Consider the following 21,200-nt stretch of genomic DNA (forward strand, 5'->3'; position numbering starts at 1 on the left):
TTTGTTCTATCTGAATTTCCCCACATTCATGCAACTTAACACCAACTCATTTTTCCTTCCCAATTCTGAAACGTTAATTCAGTTCCCTTTTTCCACAGCTGCTGCCTGACCCACTGCCTGCTCTGAAGAGAACATACCTGGGCAGGTTCTGTCCTGTCATCATTGTAGCTTACCCAAGAAGCCTGACTAGAGGGAATGCTAATTCTAGAGACATTGTAATGTAGAATAGCTATCAACCCAGAAGTTGGTGGGATGTATGGGACGTGCAGCTCAGTACACGGTTGAAAAGAATCTCAATCAACACCGATATAGCATTGGATCTGACTGTTTGTTATTTTCTTTGCAGTTTAACAATTAACACCTGCTGTTTAGTGTTTAGTAGTTACAGTATGTACCCTAGTGGTTACGTTTGTATGATTCTGGAAAGCTCTGGAGGCTTCTTTGGTACCACATTATTTGACTAGTGGCTTTCTGATTAGCTGACTCTTATCTGCAAATTTGAATGGAATTTTTCTCATCTATGTAATATAAAAGAGCTGTGTGCAGCAATGCCATATTTTTGTTTCCATCTCCCTTTACTTAACAGACCACTCTCTCTGTCTGCTTTCCACTGTCCCTGTTCTATTAATGCTTAAATGATTGTGAAGCAACAAATTTTGTGCCTCCTTCCTTCTGAAAGAACCTTGGATAAAAAGAAAACAACAGAACCCAACAACAGTAACTTCCCCCGCACTGCACAAGAGTGCCCATTCTCAGTCTTGTGAGATACTTACTCTGTTAGAGAAGGAATGTTATCTCTGGAGGAACCGTAAATTCGGCAAGTTTTGTGGATTTTCTTCAGTACCTTATTTCCACCACTATGATCCCTGCAAATTATTAAAATAGAAAAGGAAAAACAAAGAAAAATAACTAAAAGAGAATTCCCCTGGATGGAAATGGCCAACGTGAGGGGACATAAATTTAAGGTGATTGGTGTAAAGTAGTGGGGCATGAGAGATTTCTTTTCATATAGAGTGGTGGATGCGTGGAAAACACTGCCAGGGGAGTTGGAATAGGCAAATATATTAGGGACATTTAAGAGATTCTTTGATAAGCTCAGGGATGGAAGAACAATGGAAGGCTATGTGGGAGGGACAGTTAGATTGAATGTTAAAATGTCATCACATCATTGTGGACCAAGAAGCCTATGCTGTGCTGTAGGTTTCTAAGTAATAATTCTCACTCATGTTAATTTACAAAGGACAGCAGATTTACTTTATCCAATAGAAAAATGTATCGTCTAAAATTAGTGCAAACTAATCCACACAGCAATTGTTTGTAATCATCCACAATTTATTTGAAAACTAAAACTGCATTAATTACCCAAAATACATTGAATTAGAAGTGAATACAACAATTATGCTCCACAGCTAACATGGGGAGTGGAGGAAGGGGAGTGTGCTACCACTGGAGAGGGTCCAGAAGAGGTTCATGAGGATGACTCCAGGAATGAAAGGGTTAACATATGAGTGTTTGATGCCCCTGGGCTTGCGCTCGCTGGAATTTAGACTGGGGGGGGCAGGGGGGAAACTTAATTGAAGCCTATCAAATATTGAAAGATTTAGATAGAGTGGATGTGGAGAGGCTATTTCTTATAGTGGGTGGAGAAGCCCAGGACCATAAGGCACAGCCTCAGAACAGAAAGAACATCCCATTAGAGCAGAGATGAGAAGGAATTCCTGTAGCCAGAGAATGGTAAATCTGTGCGATACATTGCCACAGACAGCTGTGGCGTCCAAGCCATTAGGTATATTTAAAACGGATATTGATGGGTAAGGACGTCAAAGGTTTTGGGAAGAAAGCAAGAGAATGGGAGTTGAGAGGGATAATAAATCAGCTGATGGAATGGCTGAGCAGATTCAATGTGCACAAGATTTAATTCTGCTCCTATGTCTCATGCAAGCACTGATAATTATGTAGCAACTCCCCCTCAGTGGAAATATTAACACGTTCTTATCAACACAGACACATCTAACAAACTTTCTATAGTTTGAACAGCCCATCAGTAACTTGTTGCCTTTAGCACAGGATGAGGGGGGGAATAAAAAAAAATCAGTAAAATTAAAACTCAACGCTTTCACTTTGTATCGTTGAATTTGAAGGCAAAATACAGGATTAATGGCAGGATTCTTAGCAGTGTGGAGAAGCAGAGGGATCCACATCCACAGACCCACCTCAAAGTTGCCATGCTCGTTGACATGGTGGTTAAGAAGGTATATGGTGTATTGGCCTTCATTAGTCAGCGACTGAGTTCAACAGGCTATACACAATGCCACGGCACAATAAAACTGATTAATTACACTTGGAGTATTGTGTTCAGATTTGGTCACCTCATTAAAGGCAGGTTGTAGAGGCTTTAAAAGACACTGAGGCAATTTACCAGGATGCTGTCCGAATTGGGCAGCATGTCTTACGAGGACAGGTTGAACAAGCTACAGCTTTACTTTTTGAGCAAAGGAAGATGGAAGGTGACTTGTAAAGGTGTATATAAAGTAAGAGGCATAGATCAAGTGGATAGCCAGGGACTTTTCCCAGGACAGAAATGGCTAATACATGAAGACATAATCTTAAAATGATTAGAGGAATGTATGGGGGGGGGGGGTAGGGGATGTCAGAAGGAGACATTTATAAAGAAAGTGGTGAGTGCATGGAACATACTGCCAAGGGTGGTGTTAGGGGCAGAAACATTAGGGACATTTAATAGACTCTTATAGAGGATGATAGAAAAATGGAAAGCTAAAGAGGAGGGAAGGGTTTGATTGATCTTAAAGTAGATTAAAAGGTCAGCAAAATATCACGGGCTGAAGGGCCTATACTGTTCTATGTTTAAAAGAAGAACAAGCAGCTTACAACTCACCAATGCTTGTGCGTTGTGAGAATTGCTTCTAAAGTGGCACCCTCTTCCTCAAGGCATGCCTGAAAAACATTTATGAACAAAAAAAGTCTGAAATTTTGGACTGAATGTAACTCATTTCACACCCAGGATTAGCATTAAATAAAGTAACATTTGCATTTCAGGAAGGTACAACAAAAGACAGCTTGAGTAAAATTCCCTTTCCACCAATCCATCAAACATTCTCTGGGCAAGGACAGTATAGTTTGCTAATTGATATTGATTTTTTTTTTATCATCACATGCACTGAGTACAGTGAAAATGTTTTGTTTGTGTGTCATCTTTGTATGTTACGTCAATGATTTGGATGATTGAATTGATGACTTTGTGGTCAAGTTTGCAGATGATACAAAGATAGGTGGAGGGACTTAAACAGACTAGGAGAATGGGCAGAGAAGTGGCAGATAGAACACAGTATCAGGACGTGTATGGTCATGCATTTTGGTAGAAGAAATAAAAGCATAGACGATTTTCTAAACTGAAAGAAAATTCAAAATTTTGATGTGCAAAGGGACCTGGGAGTCTTTGTGCAGGATTCCCTAAAGGTTAGTTGCAGGTAGAGTCAGTGGTGAGGAAGGCAAATGTAATGTTAGCATTCATTTCAAGAGGATTAGAATATAAAAGCAAGGGTGTAATGCTGAGGCTTTATAAGACACTGGTAAAGCCTCACAGAATATTATGAACAGTTTTGGGCCTCTTATCTAAGAGAGGCTGTGCTGATATTGGAAAGGGTTCAGAGGTGGTTCACAAGATGGATACCGAGAATTAAAGTGTTAACATATGGGGACCAGCTAATGGCTCTGGCCCTGTGCTCCCTAGAATTCAAGAAAATGAGGAGGGGCTGTCATTGATGAAATGGTGCAGAAGACTCAATGGGCCAAATGGCATAATTCTGCTCTTATACCTTATGTTTTTATTGAAGTGTCTGCAGATGCTGAAACCTGAAGCTTCAAACAAGAAGCTGAAAGAACTCAGCTTGTCTGGCAAGATCTGTGGGGCTGGCAGGTGAGGATAGACTGTTAACAGTTCAGGTTGAGGGACTCTGCATCTGGATCACGAGGCACTTCATCTCTTGGGTAGACTATAATAAGAGAACACCCATATAAACAGGAGCTTACCTGAATAATTTCTGGATCAGCAGGATCAATGGCTACAGCCAGGTTTGAAGCCACATCTATAATTAGGTAGCTGTAGTTGTCTGACAGTATTGGGACTGGAAGAATTTTCACACCTGAAATTTTAAGATACAAGGATGAAGTTAGAAGAGTACAAATAGTGAAGGACTGGATAGACACCATCCCATCTCCATGCAACCTTTCCACCCAAAAAATAAACACAAGTTTAAAGAATGAGAGGGGTTCTCACTGAAACCTATTGAATATTGAAAGGTCATGATAGAGTGGATGAGGAGAGGATATTTTCTTTCATGGAGGAGTCCAGGACCAGAGGGTACAACCTCAGAATAGATGGGTGTCCCTTTAGAACAGAGATGAGGAGGAATTTCTTTAGTCAGAGGATAGTGAATCTATGGAATTCATTGCCATAGATGGCAGTAGAGGCCAAGTCATTTTACATATAGAAGACAAGAGAACAGGGTTGAGGGGAATAATAAATCAGCCATGATGGAATGGTGGACACGACTTGATGAGCCGAAAAAATACAGCCTAATTATACTCTTATGTCCTATGGTCTAAATACTCTTATAAATAACTTATAATACTGGGACTTTTTAAAATATCAAACAACCATTGCGGCATTTGCAACATGAGGACATTTAGTCCATCAAATGCTTTCCAGTAAGGAAGTTTATCAAGTGTCATCCCAGTGTCATCAAGATTCAAGGTTGTTTATTCCTGGTCTTTAGTACACAAGTGTAAAAGTTAAAATGATTGTGACTCCAGATCCAATGCAGAAAAAAAGTAAGAAATTCTTTAAAACACAATGCACAAGTAACTGATGAGTGTCAAGATATATACATATACATACAGTGACTCAAGGTACAGGAGTATCTGCACTCAAGATGACTCTGACAGGAACTGATAAAATAATGAGGGTGGGGGTGGGTTCGAGAGTGGTGTTGGTCAGACTGACAGCTTGGAAAAAGTAACTGCTTTTGAGGTTGGTGGTCCTGGAGTGGGTGCTGCATTGCCTTGTCCCTTATGGGAGTAGAGCAAATAGTCCATGAGCAGGGTTGGTGAGATCCTTCACAATATTGCTGGCCTTTTTACAAGTTTGTTGTCGGTCATTGAACCATACCGCTAAACACAACATCATTCCTCTGGCAACCTCCATCACCTATCTGTATTTATGACCTTGTATACCCCAAATCTATCATCCTATTGAAATCCAGGTCTTTCACTGTGCAAGTCTCCATCATTAGAAATAAAATGGTCTATTCATCATCGCACTGCCAACATCTCAATATTTTCGTCCTTCTTACTTTCAGAATCAGCTCCTCAAGAAAGACGAGATGAGAAAAAAATAATTGTTTCTTGTCAGTTATGATGCTCACACATAACGTACAAAGTAAATTTTACTAATTATCACTGTCGCCACATACAAAGATTTTTTGCAGGCATTCACAGTAGAACAAAAATACAATAGAATCAATGAAAAACTACACACAAAGACTGACAAAGCAACTAATGTGCAAAAAACAAATTGCAAATTGAACAAATATTGCAAATAAATATATTAATACTGAAAATATGAGTTGTAGAGTCCTTGAAAGTGAGTTCATAGTGTTGAGGTAACTGAAGCTATCCACACTAGTTCAGAGCATGACATACAAAAAAGCTGGATGAACTCAGCAGGTCGGGCAGCATCCATTGAAAGGAGCAGTCAACGTTTCGGGTCGAAACCCTTCGTCAGGACTAAAGAAGGAGTGCAAGGGGAAAGCACTATGGGTAGTAGAAGAAGGCAGAGTCATGAGAGGTGATAGCCAGCTAGAAGAGGAGACAGAGTGAAGGTGGGATGAGGGAAGGGAGAGGGAGGGAATTACCAGAAGTTGGAGAATTTGAAATTTGATGTTCATACCAAGGAGCTGGAGACTACCCAGATGGTGTATGAGGTGTTGTTCCTCCAACCTAAGTTTGGCCTCATCATAGCAGTAGAGGAGGCCATGTAGGGACATATCCGAATGGGAATGTGAAGGAGAGTTGAAATGAGTGGCAACTGGGAGATCCTGTCTATTGTGGCAGACAGAGCGCAGGTGCTCGACGAAGCAGTCCCCCAATCTGCGTCAGGTCTCGCCAATGTAGAGGAGACCGCACTGGGAGCACCAGATGCAATAGTCTCCAGCCCCTTCGTATGAACATCGAATTCTCCAACTTCTGGTAATTCCCTCCCTCTCCCTTCCCCCATCCCACCTTCACTCTGTCTCTTCTTCTAGCTGCCTATCATCTCTCATGACTCTGCCTTCTTCTACTACCCATAGTGCTTTCCCCTTACATTCCTTCTTCACCTCTCCTGCCTATCCCCTCCCTGCTTCTCCTCCCCCACCCTTTGATCTTTCCTCTGATTGGTTTTCCACCCTCCCCCCACCTTCTTTATAGGGCCCCTGCCCCCTCCTTCTTTAGTCGACGAAGGGTCTCGACCCGAAACGTTGACTGCTCCTTTCAACGGATGCTGCCCGACCTGCTGAGTTCATCCAGCTTTTTTGTACGTCTTGATCTGACCACAGCATCTGCAGTGTACTTTGTGTTTACTAGTTCAGCGCTTAATGGTTGAACATGGCAGTGGGGGACCCAGGGCTCCTGTACCTCATTCCCAATGGCAGCAGAGAAAAGAGAGTTTGGCCTGGATAGTGGGGGTCCTTGATAATGGTCGCTGCTTTCTTGTTGCAGGGCCCCTGTAGAGGTGGTCAGTAGTGGAGGGATTGCTTGTGTACTTTCTACGTCAACATTTTAACTCCGGGCTGTCATTTGTCCTCCATGATTTCTAGTACCATTTGCTTTAACTATTTCGCAAGAGAAGGGAATTGTTTTTGAGTGCTATTTCTCTTTGTTTTTATTGGTCTACACGACAGTTTTAGTGTTAACGTTCTGTCATGACTCTGTCTAGTCTGAATTTCAGTCCTTGTGTGCACCCCTATGGGTTTCTGGCATTTCTCCCTAATATTTCATTTAATTCTGTAAATTAACTTTTGCTTTAATTTAGAAATTATTTTTAATCTAATCAGATAGATACTCAAACTGGGGTAAGTATTACACACGAGAAGCTTTGATTGCAAGCTTGCTGCTCAAAGAAGAGCTGGTCTTGATTACTGACTTAAGCCTTCCCTTCACACACAAGTGTGCACAAGACTATAAGACATGAGAGAAGAATTATACTATTTGGTCCATCAAGTCTGCTCCACCATTTCATCATGGCTGATTTATTTCATCCTGCATTCGCTTTGTAACCTTTGCTATCTTTACTAATCAAGAACCTATTAATCTCTGTTTTAAATTCATCTAATGTCTTAGCCTCAACAGCCATCTGTAGAAATGAATTCCACAGGTTCACAGCCCTCTGGCTAAAGAAATTCCTCTTCATCTATCCTAACAGGGCATTCTTCTATTCTGAAGAATGGAAGAGGCTATGGCCTCTGGTTCTAGACTCTTCTACTATAGGTGATATCATCAACACATCCATTCTTTCTAGTTCTTTCAATATTCATTAAGTTTCAATGAGATTTCCCCCCCCCCCCCCGCCCATTCTTCTAAACTCCAATCAGTACAGGCACAGAACCATCAAATGCTTCTCTTACATTGACACTTTCATGAGAGATCATTCTTGGGAACCTCCTCATGAAGCCCAAACCTGCTCACAATACTCTAAATCAGTGGTTCCCAACGTGGAGCGTACACCCCACAGGGGGGTAATTTGATTTTTAAGGGGGGCAATTCAAGAATGAGTTATTAACAGTGAATTTTTTCTAGTAAGTCTGTGTGAGTATGAGTGTGTGTGCGAGTTAATACATATGTGTATATACAGTATGCATACATAATAATACTTGTGTGTATGTACATGTGTAATTGCATATGTACTGTATATATAGTGTATCACCATCATTACAACCATCAAATGGCTTTCATAATTAAATTAATGAATTGACTGATGTAGGAAGGAACGAATGAACAAGTCCAAACGCGTAAGAAACTCATACGAAGTCACGCCAATGCTGCTTTTTGCAGTAGCTTTCAGTTCTTGGTGGTGAGAAGGTGTGTACATTGCGTCATCTCTTTTAAACGGTGTATCTGTCTTTGTATGCTGTAGAAACGAATCGGCATTGTTTTATTTATTATTATTATTTTAATATCACTTAATGTTCTTTTTTTTACAATTCCTTCCTCAGAACTTTAACAGTCCTTTGGTTCTTTTATTTTTCTCTTTCATGAATGCCATGTTCTTTGGAAACTTGTTTAAACCAATTTAATGGTCTTTTAGGCTTCCTCCAGGTGAATAGGAGTTCACTTTTTGAATAATAAGAATTATATATCACCACAGGGGGCATCAGGATTTTAGAGGTGATTAGGTGGGGCATGGCCAAAAAAAGGTTGGGAACCACTGCTCTAAATGCCTTATAAAGCCTAACATTACTTCCTTGATTTTATGTTCCAATCTTCTCAAAGTGAATAGTTTGCAAATTGCATTTGCCTTCCTAATCAGGAAGTTAACCTTTAGGGACTCCCAAAGTCTCTTTGCACCTCCGATTTCTGAATTTTCTCAATTTTGAAAACAGTCTACGCCGTTATTCCTTCTACCAAATTGCATGACCATTCACTTCCCTAGTATCAAGTGTCAGCCAGCAGGAAGCACTGTTTACACAAAATAATGATACTAATTAGCTTTTCACAAGGTCCCAGGGCACTTTGCAATTAAGCACTTCTTAAGTGTTGTTTTGTAAACATTGTTGCAAGGAGCTTGACATGGAACATAACAGCAGAGTGCAGGGCCTTTGGCCCATGATGGTGAGCCTACCATTTTACCTACTCCAAGATCAATCTAACTCTTCCCTCCCACATAGCCTTTCATCTTTATATCACCCATATCCCTATCGATGCCTCTAATGAATCCGCCTCTATCACCATCCCTGAAGGCATTCCATGCACTCACTGCTGTGCGTTGTCTACCTCTGACATTCCCCTCTATACTTTCCTCCCACCAGCTTAAAATTACAACTTTTTTCATATTAGCCGAGTCATGGAGTGAAAAAAAAGTCTCTGGTTATCCACTCAATCTATGCTTCGTATCATGTTGTACATCTATATCAAATCAACTCTCATCCTCCGCTACAAAGACAGAAGGTCTGTTAGAGTACTGACAGGATTTACATGAACGTTGCCAGGACTTGATGGGGAGAGTTGGACAAGCTAAGACTTATTCCTTAGAACATAGGAGGGGTGATTGAGTATAAAATCACAAGGGACATAGAAAGGGTGAATACAGTCAGTCATTTTCCCTAGAACTAGAGGACACAGGTTTTAGGTGAGAGGAGTGAAATTTAATAAGAGCTCAAGGAGCAATTTTCTTTAAAAAAAAACAGGTTGTATGTACATAGAATGAGCTACCAGACAAAATGGCTGAGGCAGGTACAATAACAACTTTTAAAAGACAATCTTACAGGAACTTGCGAAATGGAGTGTTATGGGCCAAATGCTAGCAAATGGGACTAGCTTTGATGAGGCACCTTGGTCAGCATGGACCAGTTAGCTGAAGGGCCTGATTGTACACTCTGACTATGAAGTCAAAAATAGTAAACATTCAAGGGCAATGAAGTACAGGAGCCTTAGGTCCCACATCACGAGCCTGAGAAAGATTCATTACCCCTCACCATCAGGCTTCTGAACTAGCATGGATAACTTCACTTACCCCAACTCTGAACTGATTTCAGTCTACAGATTCACTTTCAAGGACTGGACAACCAACTCATGTTCTCATATTTATTTACACAATTTGTCTTTTTTTGCACACTGGTTGCTTGTCAGTCTTTATTTGTGTAATTTTCATAAACTGTATTGTTTCTTAATTTTCCTTTAAATGCCTGCAAGAAAATGCATCTCCAGGCAGTTTACTAATTGAATTGTGGGCTGAAGGGGCTGTTCACAAGACCTTATTTATTACTTTGATAAGAAATTTACTTTGAACTTTTATTGGAAATAACTGAAAGTCTGACCTAAAACTCACTCTCTCCCCACCCCTCCCCCCACAGGTGCTCCCTGACCTGCAGAGTAGTTCATGTTTTTAAACCTCAGATTTCCAATCTTTTTGTGTGTTGATTTTAACCCCTTACTCACACTTTCACTTGTTCCCAACTCCAAAGACCTACCAACTGGTGCTCAAACACTGCTTGCTGTGAGCAGACACCCATTCACAAACTGAGCCACAAGACCAAGCTGGCAATGAGGCACTGAGGGACGAACTGCAACTTCAGTTGTGCACCAATGCACAGAACTGCTTGAAGCTACCATCAGCTTTCTGGTGATTCGGACTCACACCTACTTATCACATGAACATGAAACACTTCATTTGTTTTATCAGTCAACATAACCCAAAGATGTACTGTGGGTAGTCCACAAGAGCCAACACAGCATACCCACCAAGTTCACAGCAGCTTTCTACCATACCCAGGCCAGGTGGTAGGAAAATCTCTCATAGTTGTGCAGAATCTGAGAGGTGACTTGATAGAGGTGTACAAGGTAAGAGTGGATAGCCAAAGATTCTTTTTCCCATGGTGGAAATACCTAATACGGTGGGGGGTAATTTTAAAGTGATTGAAGAATAAGGCAGAAGGATGCCAAAGGAAAGTTTGTTTATTCATTTAACAGAGTGGTAGGTGGGTGAAACACCCTGCCAAGGGTGGTGGTAGAGCTATATACATTAGGAACATTTAAGATACTCAGATAGGTACATGGATGACAGGAAAATGGAGAGCTATATGGGAGGGAAAGGTTAGTTTGATCAATATGTGCCCTGTTGTATGATGTGGGTGATTATAGTCTTTGACCATGACTGCTCTTGGCAAACTTTTCTACAGAAGTGGTTTTCCATTGCCTTCTTTTGGGCAGTGTCTTTACAAAACAGGTGACCTCAGCCATTATCAATACCCTTCAGAGCTTGTCTGCCTGGTGTCAGTGGTCACATAACCAGGACTTGCAATATGCACCAGCTACTCATACGACCATCTACCACCTGGTCCCATGGCTTCACGTGACCCTGATCACGGGGCCAATCAGGTGCTACACCTTGTCCAAGCTAGTGGAGGGAAGGAGCAAGCACCTCACACCATAAACCCAGTGCTACCTCTGTGATGAATTTGGCCTTTTCTCCTTGGAGCAATGGAGGATGACAGGTGACCTGATAGAGGTGTATAAGATGATGAGGCATTGATCGTGTGGGTACTCAGAGGCTTTTTCCCAGGGCTGAAATGACTAACACAAGAGGACACAGTTTTAAGGTGCTTGGAAGTAGGTACAGAGGAGATGTCAGGGGTAAGCTGTTTTTTTTTAAAAAAAAACGCAGAGAGTGGTAGGTGCATGGAATGGGCTACTGGCGATGGTGGTGGAGGCAGACAGAATAGGGCGGGGGTCGGCAACCCGCGGCTCCGGAGCCGCATGCGGCTCTTTCATCTCTGTGCTGCGGCTCCCTTTGGCTTTGGAAAATAAATGGTGAGTATTTAATTAAAATGTATTTTATGTTAGTTTGTTAGTTTTTGAAATGTAATTCTAAATTTGAAGATTATGGTGATCTTGTACAATCTAAATAAAATGTTGTGGTGACCTGGCACATCCGAACCAGCTCACAATTAGCCAGCGTTCAGGCTAAGGGAGATAGCCTACGGGGGTTTGTGAGTACGTGTCTTTTGGAGCATCCTTGCCCATGGGGGGGGGGGGGGGAGGGCGGTTGAGGGAGGCTTAAAAGCAAGGCTGTTTAGTTTGAATAAAGTTATCTTTGACTGCAGTTTACTGACTGCATGTAGCACACCGCTACAACCTGTTTTTATCGCTATTAATATACGTCACCACTGCCAATGCCTGACACCCGCCAGTGCGCGATTTCTTTAATTTTTCGATCCAAGGTAGGCTAACTATGGAGAATTCTAAAAAAAGAAAAGTGACTGAAGAAAACAGAACGTTTAATGATACGTGGACAGATTCATTTGCTTTCACTGTTGACGAGACTGGTTTACCGGTATGCTTAGTATGCAATGGGAAACTAGCAAACAACAAAAAGTCAAATGTCGCAAGACATTTCCAGAATAAACACGCAGCCTTTGCTCAAAAATATCCGTATGGAGATGAGAGAAAAAAAGCCATTTCGGAACTGATGCGGAAGGTTGATCTGAGCAAAAATCATTTCAAGAAGTGGATGAAGTCTGGAAAATCAACTACATACGCTAGTTATGTTGCCGCTCAGGCTAAGAGGCACTGTGCGCTCAAACATTTCCTCCGGAATGCACAGAAGTAATGGATGTTGTCATTCAGATTGTCAATAAAATAATGGCAAAAAGTTTAAATCACCGTCAATTCAGTTTGTTACTGGACGAGCTGGAAAGCGCATATTCTGATCTCCTGCTGCACAACGAAGTCCGGTGGCTGTCCAGAGGGGAGGTGCTGAAACGCTTTGTCGCGCGTCTGGAAGAAGTGAAAACTTTCCTGGAACAGCCAGAGTAGCTGGAAAAGCTACACTTCATGGTAGACATGACAGCGCACCTGAACACGCTGAACACAGCTCTTCAGGGGAAAGGACGTGCAGCCCTACACATGTTGGAGGATGTTTTGGCATTCGAGCGCAAGTTGACAGTGCTTGCCAGAGATTTACAGAAAGGCACATTGTCTCACTTCCCCAATTTGAGAGAGTTCAAACAAGGTCACGACATGATAAATTCGGAGTATTTACATTCTGCAATCATCGCAATGCAAACATCGTTTGGGAAACGCTTCTGTGAGTTCAGAGAGGAAAAAACACATTATCCTTCCCGGTCACTCCCCTAAGCATCGATCCATCCCTACTGAATATGACTGCATTGGCAGGTGTGAGTCAACCTGATCTTGAGATGGAACTGGCTGACATAGCCGACAAAGACATATGAGTATCCAAGTTTAGACGCTTGACAGCAGACCTTGAAGATGTTGCCCGTCAGAAGGCCATTCTTGCTCAGAATCACAAATGGAGTGATATTGAAAACCGCCTCAAACCGGACAAACTTGTGTTCGAAACATGGAATGCTATCCCCGACATTTATGTAAACATTAAAAAGTATGCACTTGGAGTCCTGTCGATCTTTGGATCCACATATGTATGTGAACAGGTGTTCTCCAACATGAACTTTATTAAAAACAAACATCGCGCACGCCTCACAGATGACAGCTTGCGATCCTGTGTAAAGATGAAGGTGACGTCATACAGCCCTGATGTGCAGACGCTGTGCGCTGAGGTCCAGGAGCAGAAATCCCATTAACCAAGTTTGATAAATATTTTAATTGCCTATTATTTTACATATATTCATATTTTTTCATTGTTCAGTGAAATAGTCCTTTTATTTTTCAGGTTGACAGCTGGCTGACGTTATTTTTGGTTTGCTGCTGGCGGAAAATTTAAGTTCGGCGTTTTTCATAAATACAAGAAGGACTCAAATAGACATTGAGTATTTTACTTAAAAGTAACCTTCAACCCAACGTCTTTTTTTCAGAGTTCAAAATGTTTTTGTTGCATGCAGAAATGTAATTTCGTTTTCTCTGCAGTTCATCGATTTCATAAATGCAACACATTACAGTTTGTTTATACATAGCATAAAGGCAAAAAAAAACGTTGCATGCAGTGTTATTTCATTTTAAATGTCAAACGGGTTTTGTGGCTCCCAGTGTTTTCTGTGGGAAACGGGTCCAAATGGCTCTTTCAGTGGTAAAGGTTGCTGACCCCTGGAATAGGGTCTTTTAAGAAACTCCTGGATAGGTACATGGAGCTTAGAAAAATAGAGGGCTAAGGGTAATCTGAGGTAATTTCTAAAGTATGTACAAGTTCGGCACAACATTATGGGCCAAAGGACCTGTATTGTGTTGTAGGATTTTCTAATGTTTTTATGTTTCTATCTCCTTTGGTAGAGATGGATCTCCACCCCACCACCCAGTAAAAGTATAACACCAAGGGCCAAAGTATTGTGCTGCAGTGTTCTATCTGTTATAGCTTCAAAATGTCCCAGGCACTTCACAATGGAATTAAAAACCCATTCATCACTGTATAAACCTCTTTTTTTTTAATTTTTGTTTTGTTGCATTGTAAAAACTCAAAAAAAAAATTCACCATCGCTTAACCGATAAAGATGTCAGCCCATTTCCAAATAGCATGATTCCATACACAAGATATGAAGCTAATCTTGTGACCAGGAAAACTATCCACTTGCCCTCAATACACACCTTTAATTTAAATCCACGAGAGCGACATGACTCCATGTAAACAGAGCCATAATAACCGATGTTCTGGGTCAGAACCCTACATTGACATCTTCCCTATACCCCCACAACACCGAACAACCCACACAAAACACTGAAGGTCAGGCAGCATTCATGGAGAACAAACAGTTGATGCCATATCCACAGCTTTGCAACTTCTTGCAACCAGAGGCAGAACAGTTGTTATACCAAGATGTTACAAATCCAGATAGAATACTTTCTCTGGTGCATCAATAAAAATAGAGGGCCTACAAGGACATGCCAAATTTCTTTGGCCTCCAGAAGAACTAGAGACGTTGGTGACCTCTCTTTGGTCCGGGATCAGTTGGCTTGGGTTGACATTAACATTTGAGTGCTAAACTATGGAGGATGCAGTAGGGGTGGTTGAGGGCAAAAAGAGAGAATGTTGTTTTTTTTTTGGGGGGGGGGGGAGTACAGACATATTCAACATAGAAATGCCCCTTGAGTCATACCCTTCTAAACCTATCTTATTCATGCACCTGTACAAATGTCTCTTAAAAGTTATAATTGTGCCCATCCTCACCACTTCCTATGTCAGCTTGTTCCATAAACCCAGTGCCATCTCTCTGGGCTATATTTTTTCCCTAGTGGATCCATTTTAAATCTTTTCCCTCTCACCTTAAACCTATGCCAAAAACTTGTACAGCTGAAAAATGCCATCTCAATTCACAAATCACAGGAACCAGCTTCCCCTTGAAACACTCTGCCTACACTTCTCACTGCCCCAGTAAAGCATCGAGCAGAATCAAAGACTCCACCCACCTTAGACATTCTTCTTTCCCTCCTCTCCCATTGGGCAGAAGAATCAAAAACTGAAAGCATGTACCATCAAGCTCAAAGACAACTTCTACCCCATTGTTACCAGACTCTTGATCTTTTTATGATAAGATGGATTCCGAACCAAATATTCTCTTTTTTTGGGGGGGGCAGCTTGGTAGCATAGCAGTTAGTGTAATGCTATTACATTACCACCAACCCAGGTTCAATTCCATTGGCATCTGTAAAGAATATGCACTTTCTCCCCACAACTGCGTGTGTTTCCTCCAAGTGCTCCAGTTTCCTTCCACATTTGAATGATGTCCAGGTTAGAAGGTTAATTGCTCACGTGGGTGTAATTGGCCTCACTGGGTCGTGCTGTATTTCTAAATAAGAACATCTACCTCTTTAGGACTTTATTTACTTGTACCACACTTTCTCGGCAGCCTTTACACTTTATTCTGCATTGTTAATATTTTACCTTGTTCTACCTCAATACACCGTGTAATGAGTTAATATGAATGAAGAGCATGCAAGACAAGCTTTTGGTATATGTGACAATAATAAACCAATAACAACAGTGCAGCACTCCTTCAGAACTAACTACCGCATCTCTCTTTACAGTGCTGCTCCCATGACATCAGAGATTACATCAACCCTGCTTCAGTCAAGTCCTTTACATACACAGGCTGAATAAGTGAATCAAATTCAGCCGCAATATCCCAGTAAGCTCTTGCCTAACATCCTCCACAGAGGTCCTAATTGCAGAGTTGGTTCTATGGGCGGATTATATCCTTTGCACGCCTGATACCAGACAGCTAACACAGACACTATTCCAAACTTTGCAACAGGAAACAATTACCAAGTAGATAAAAGAAAATACTCAAGGATTTTCTAAAACCATACTTCTCATTCAGAAAGTGCTCCCTGGGTGCAGTCTCACTCAGAGCAGCCTTAATGTTGTTGCCTCTGCCCCTTAATGCACATTAATGGAAAACCCAAAGCACAATAGCACAAAGTGGAGAAACACAAAACACAGGACACTACAACACAGTACAGGACCTTTGGCCCACAATGTTTCAACTTTTAAAACCAACTCCATGATCAATCTAATCCTTCCCTCATACAAAGCTTTCTATTTTTCTAACATCTATAGGCCTCTCTCTAAACTTTAGAGTCTAAAGCTTCCAAATCCTTCCATAATGGAGAAAACAGTTAACAGTACAATTGGATCCTGGTGATTTTGCAATCCACAGGTTCGGAAGTCAAGAGCAAGACATAAAACTTGTTGCTTACGGATGCTGATTGGATTAGTGATAATGAAAGAGCTGTGCATGCACTGAACTTGCTGTCAGGGTGTTGGTACAGGCAGATATTTTAAGGACATTTAAGAAATAAATGATAATAAAATGGAGGGATAAGTTAGGGTGACCTTAGAATAGGCCAAAAGATCATGGACCAAAGGGCCTTTAATTCCTCCTCTCCCCAGATGCCGTATGGCCTGCTGAATTCCTCCAGCAGGTTGTCTGCTGCTCTTCAAGGGACTGTTTGTCCATGGTGCTTCCTCAGTACAACATTATCAGAATCAGATGTATTGTGGTGATCCACTTTCTGCGCAGGCGAACCGGCTCACAAATAGCCAGCGCGCGGGGGGAGACTTTGGTAATGCACCTCTGATGTAATTTCCACCCAGAGAGGGCGGGCGCTAGGGATTTAAACGCCAGCGCCGCAAAGTTTGAATAAACTAGTCTCGAAACGACTTACCGACTGCATGTCGTTATTTCAGCACTGTGTGTAGCACATCGCTACATTGGTGACCCCGACGGCCCAAACGGGATTTGGACCAAAGATAACCGACTCTTCATCTGTTCACGCAGTTTTGCTAAAACTGCCGACTTTCTGGACGCTGCGACCACGTGCGTTTTAGCCAAGTAGAAGCCCAGTTCCAGATTTGGCAGATATCCTCTGATTCCACGTGTTACCTATCACGTGGTGAGCGCCCTTGACCAGGAGACGGCTGCCCAGGTTGCGGATTTCATACAGTCGCCCCCGGAAGAAGGCAAATATGAAGCATTCAGGGCGCTGCTCATTGGGACCTTTGGCCTCTCACGGCATGAGCGGGGTGCCCACCTGCTTCACCTGGACGGTTTGGGAGACAGACTGCCGTCAGTATTGATGGACAAGATGCTGTCCCTGGCTGACGGACACAAGCCCTGCCTCAAGTTCGAGCAAGCGTTCCTACAGCAACTGCCCGAGGACATACATCTGTTGCTGGCCGACGCAGATTTCAGCGACCCCCGGAAGGTGGCGGCCCAGGCAGACGTGCTGTGGAAAGCCAAGAGGGAGAGCCAAGAGAGTCCATCTGTCAGATTAACAGGCCATGCACCCAACAGCAGACCAGACCAGGCCCGGCAGGGGGGCGCACACAACACAGAGGCAGGAGTGAGGAGGCCTGTGAACAGTGGTGTTTCTACCACCAGCAGTGGGGCACAAAAGCCCGACATTGTCGCCCGTCCTGCAAGGGCCAGGGCCAGCTGCCGCTGAAGACTATGGCAACTGGCCACCAGGACTGCCTCTTATACGTCTGGGACAAAGAGTCAGGACGCCGCTTCTTGGTCGACACCGGAGCGGAGATCAGCGTCGGAGACGGGGTACGACACCCGCAACCGGAAGCCAGGACCCACCCTGAGGGCCGCAAACAGCAGCACGGTATGGACCTACGGCACCCGCACAGTGCAGCTGCAGCTCGGCGCCAGCCGGTTCACGTGGGACTTCACACTGGCCGCAGTGGCCCAACCACTCCTGGGGGTGGACTTCTTGCGAGCTCACAGCCTGCTGGTCGACTTGCAAGGGAAAAGACTGGTACATGCCAAGACTTTCCAGACATTCTCCCCAGGTGAAGCCAAGTTGCCGCCCCCACACCTGGACTCCATTACGCTGTCGGACAACGAATTCACCAGAACCCTGGCGGACTTTCCATCGATTCTGGCACCGCAGTTCACAGCAGCCATGCCCAGACACGGGGTAAGGCACCACCCAGGGACCACCCCTCCACGCCCGCGCACGAAGGCTCCCCCCGGCAAAGCTCCGCCTGGCGAAGGAGGAGTTCAAGAGGATGGAGGAATTGGGGATCGTACGGAGGTCCGACAGCCCACGGGCCCACCCCCTGCACATGGTGCCCAAAGCAGCCAGGGGGTTGGAGACCATGCAGCAACTACCGCAGACTGAACGAGGCTACAACTCCAGACCGCTACCCCGTGCCGCACATACAGGACTTTGCAGCAAACCTGCACGGTACAAGAATCTTTTCCAAAGTAGACCTCGTCCGGGGATACCATCAAATCCCGGTGCACCCTGAAGACATCCCCAAAATAGTACTCATCACCCCGTTCGGCCTGTTCGAATTCCTCCGAATGCCGTTTGGCCTGAAGAATGCCACACAGACGTTCCAGCAGCTAATTGATGCGGTGGGACACGACCTGGACTTTGCGTTCATCTATTTGGACAACATCCTTCTAGCCAGCAGTTGTTGTCAGGAGCATCTGTCCCACCTTCGCCAGCTCTACTCCCACCTGAGTGATTTCGGCCTCACGATCAACCCGGCCAAATGCCAGTTCGGTCTTGATACCATCGACTTCCTGGGCCACAGGACTACTAAAGAATGGGCAACACCTCTGCCCGCCAAGGTAGACGCGATCCACCACTTTGCCCGGCCCAACACAGTCAAAGGCCTGCAAGAGTTTGTCGGTATGGTGAACTTCTACCACCGTCTCCTCCCCACAGCAGCCTGTATCATGCGCCCTTTGTACACCCTGATGTTGGGTAAAGGCAAGGACATTACTTGGGACGAGGAGGCCTCAGCCGCTTTCGTTAAAGCCAAGGAAGCCTTGGCAGATGCTGCAATGCTGGTGCACCCCAGAACGGATGTTCTGACCGCCCTCATGGTGGACGCATCCAATGCAACAGTCGGTGGGGTGCTGGAGCAGCTCATCGAGGGGCGCTGGCAACCCCTGGCGTTCTTCAGCAAGCACCTACTACCACCCGAACTGAAGTACAGTGCTTTCAACTGGGAGCTGTTGGCACTGTATCTGGCAATCCTGCATCTCAGGTACTTCTTAGAAGGCAGGCCGTTCGCCGTGATCATGGACCACAAACCATTGACCTTCGCGCTCACGAAGGTGTCCGATCCCTGGTCGGCTTACCAGCAGCGACATCTGTCCTACATCTCCGAGTACACAACGGACATCCAGCATGTCTCGGGAGAGGACAATGTCGTGGCGGACGCACTCTCTAGACCAACTATCCAAGCCCTGTCCCTGGGGGTGGACTATGTAGCACTGGCGGAGGCGCAGCAGGCCGACGACGAGATACCCAGCTACAGGACCGCAGTCTCGGGTTTGCAGCTGCAGTACTTTCTCGTAGGCCCAGGTGATAAGTCTCTCCTGTGCGACATGCCTACCTGCCAAACTCACCCCATCATCCCGGCAGCCTGGAGGTGGCGAGTTTTCAACTCCATACACGTTGGCGCACCCATCTATCAAGACAACCGTCCGGCTGGTCTCCAGCAAGTTCGCGTGGCACGGACTTCGCAAGCAGGTCAGTGAATGGGCCAGAACGTGCGCGCAGTGTCAAACAGCCAAGGTGTAGCGGCACACTAAAGCCCCGCCACAGCCGTTCGAACCCACCCACCGGAGGTTCAACCACATTCATGTGGATATCATGGGCCCCCTACCAGTGTCCCGAGGAGCGCAGTACCTCCTAACTATGGTAGACCGGTTCACGCGGTGGCCAGAGGTAGTCCCGCTCACCGACACATCTGCCGATTCCTGCGCCCGAGCAATGATCGCAACCTGGGTAGCACGCTTCAGGATACCGGCCCACATTACCTCCGACAGAGGCGCCCAGTTCACCTCCAGCCTGTGGTCAGCTGTGGCCAGCCTGTTGGGAATGCAGCTGCACCACACAACTGCCTACCACCCACAGTCGAACGGACTGGTGGAACGCTTCCACCGTCACTTGAAGTCGGCTCTCATGGCCCGCCTGAGAGGACCTAACTGGGTGGACGAGCTTCCCTGGGTCCTGCTTGGAATTCATACAGCGCCCAAAGGGGATCTGCATGCCTCATCGGCTGAGTTGGTGTACGGCGCGCCCCTGGCCATCCCAGGAGAGTTCATACCAGCCCCAAGGGGGCAACAGGAAGAACCCGCAGCAGTCCTGGACAGGCTACGCGAAAGGCTCGGCAACCTAGCCCCCGTACCGACTTCACAGCACAGACTGACCCCGACCCATGTACCCAAAGACCTGCAGAACTGTAAGTTTTGTGTTTGTACGAAGGGGCGGACACCAGGCACCGCTACAGCAGCCGTATGAGGGGCTGTTCAAGGTGATCAACAACAACGGGTCCACATACGTTCTGCACATTGGGGGGAGAGAGCTGGTTTTCACAGCGGACCAACTCAAACCAGCCCATGTGGACTTGGCACAGCCGGTCAAGGTTCAGGCACCGCGGAGCAGAGGCAGACCTCCCAAACAAAGGCTGATCCAGACTGTGGACATTGAGGGGTGTATCGCCGGTTCTGGGGGGGGGAAGGGGGGAAGAGGGGGTTATGTGGCGACCCAGTTTCTGTGCAGGCGAACAAGCTCACAAATAGTCAGCGCGCGCGGGGGAGACTTTGGTAATGCATTTCTGATGTAATTTCTGCCCGGAGAGGGCAGGTGCTAGGGATTTAAATGCCAGCGCCGCGGTTTGAATAAACTAGTCTCGAAACAACTTACCGACTGCCTGTCGGTATTTCAGCTCTGTGTGTAGCACATCGCTACAGTATTATCATTGATTTAGATTACTTGAAATGTGTTGTTTTGGGATAGCAGTACAGGGCAAAGACACAAAATTAACATGAATTACAAAAAAAAGAGCGCCAAAATAAAAAGGGAATGACGAGGTAGTGTTTCATGGACTGTTCAGAAACCTGACAGCCCAGAGGTTTCTGAATTGATTGTGGGTCTTCAGGCTTTAGTGTTAGTTTAAACTGCTAACCAAAGCTTCTGGAGCAGGA

General features: G+C 44.6%; 1 protein-coding gene across 1 annotated transcript in view; it reads right to left on the reverse strand.

Moving 5' to 3' along the window:
• The window catches only part of pnkd (PNKD metallo-beta-lactamase domain containing), a 55,195-nt gene that overhangs the window by 18,462 nt on the left and 15,533 nt on the right, over nt 1-21,200 (reverse strand). Inside the window, exons 3-5 of the mRNA XM_059967583.1 lie at nt 4,051-4,163; nt 2,897-2,955; nt 774-866 (exon numbers count right to left, since the gene is read on the reverse strand). Coding sequence (XP_059823566.1) covers nt 774-866; nt 2,897-2,955; nt 4,051-4,163 — 265 coding nt within the window. The remainder of the gene's footprint in view (nt 1-773; nt 867-2,896; nt 2,956-4,050; nt 4,164-21,200) is intronic.

This window comes from Hypanus sabinus, chromosome 4 (genome assembly GCF_030144855.1).
Source record: "Hypanus sabinus isolate sHypSab1 chromosome 4, sHypSab1.hap1, whole genome shotgun sequence".
In the NCBI taxonomy this organism is placed as follows: Eukaryota; Metazoa; Chordata; class Chondrichthyes; order Myliobatiformes; family Dasyatidae; genus Hypanus; species Hypanus sabinus.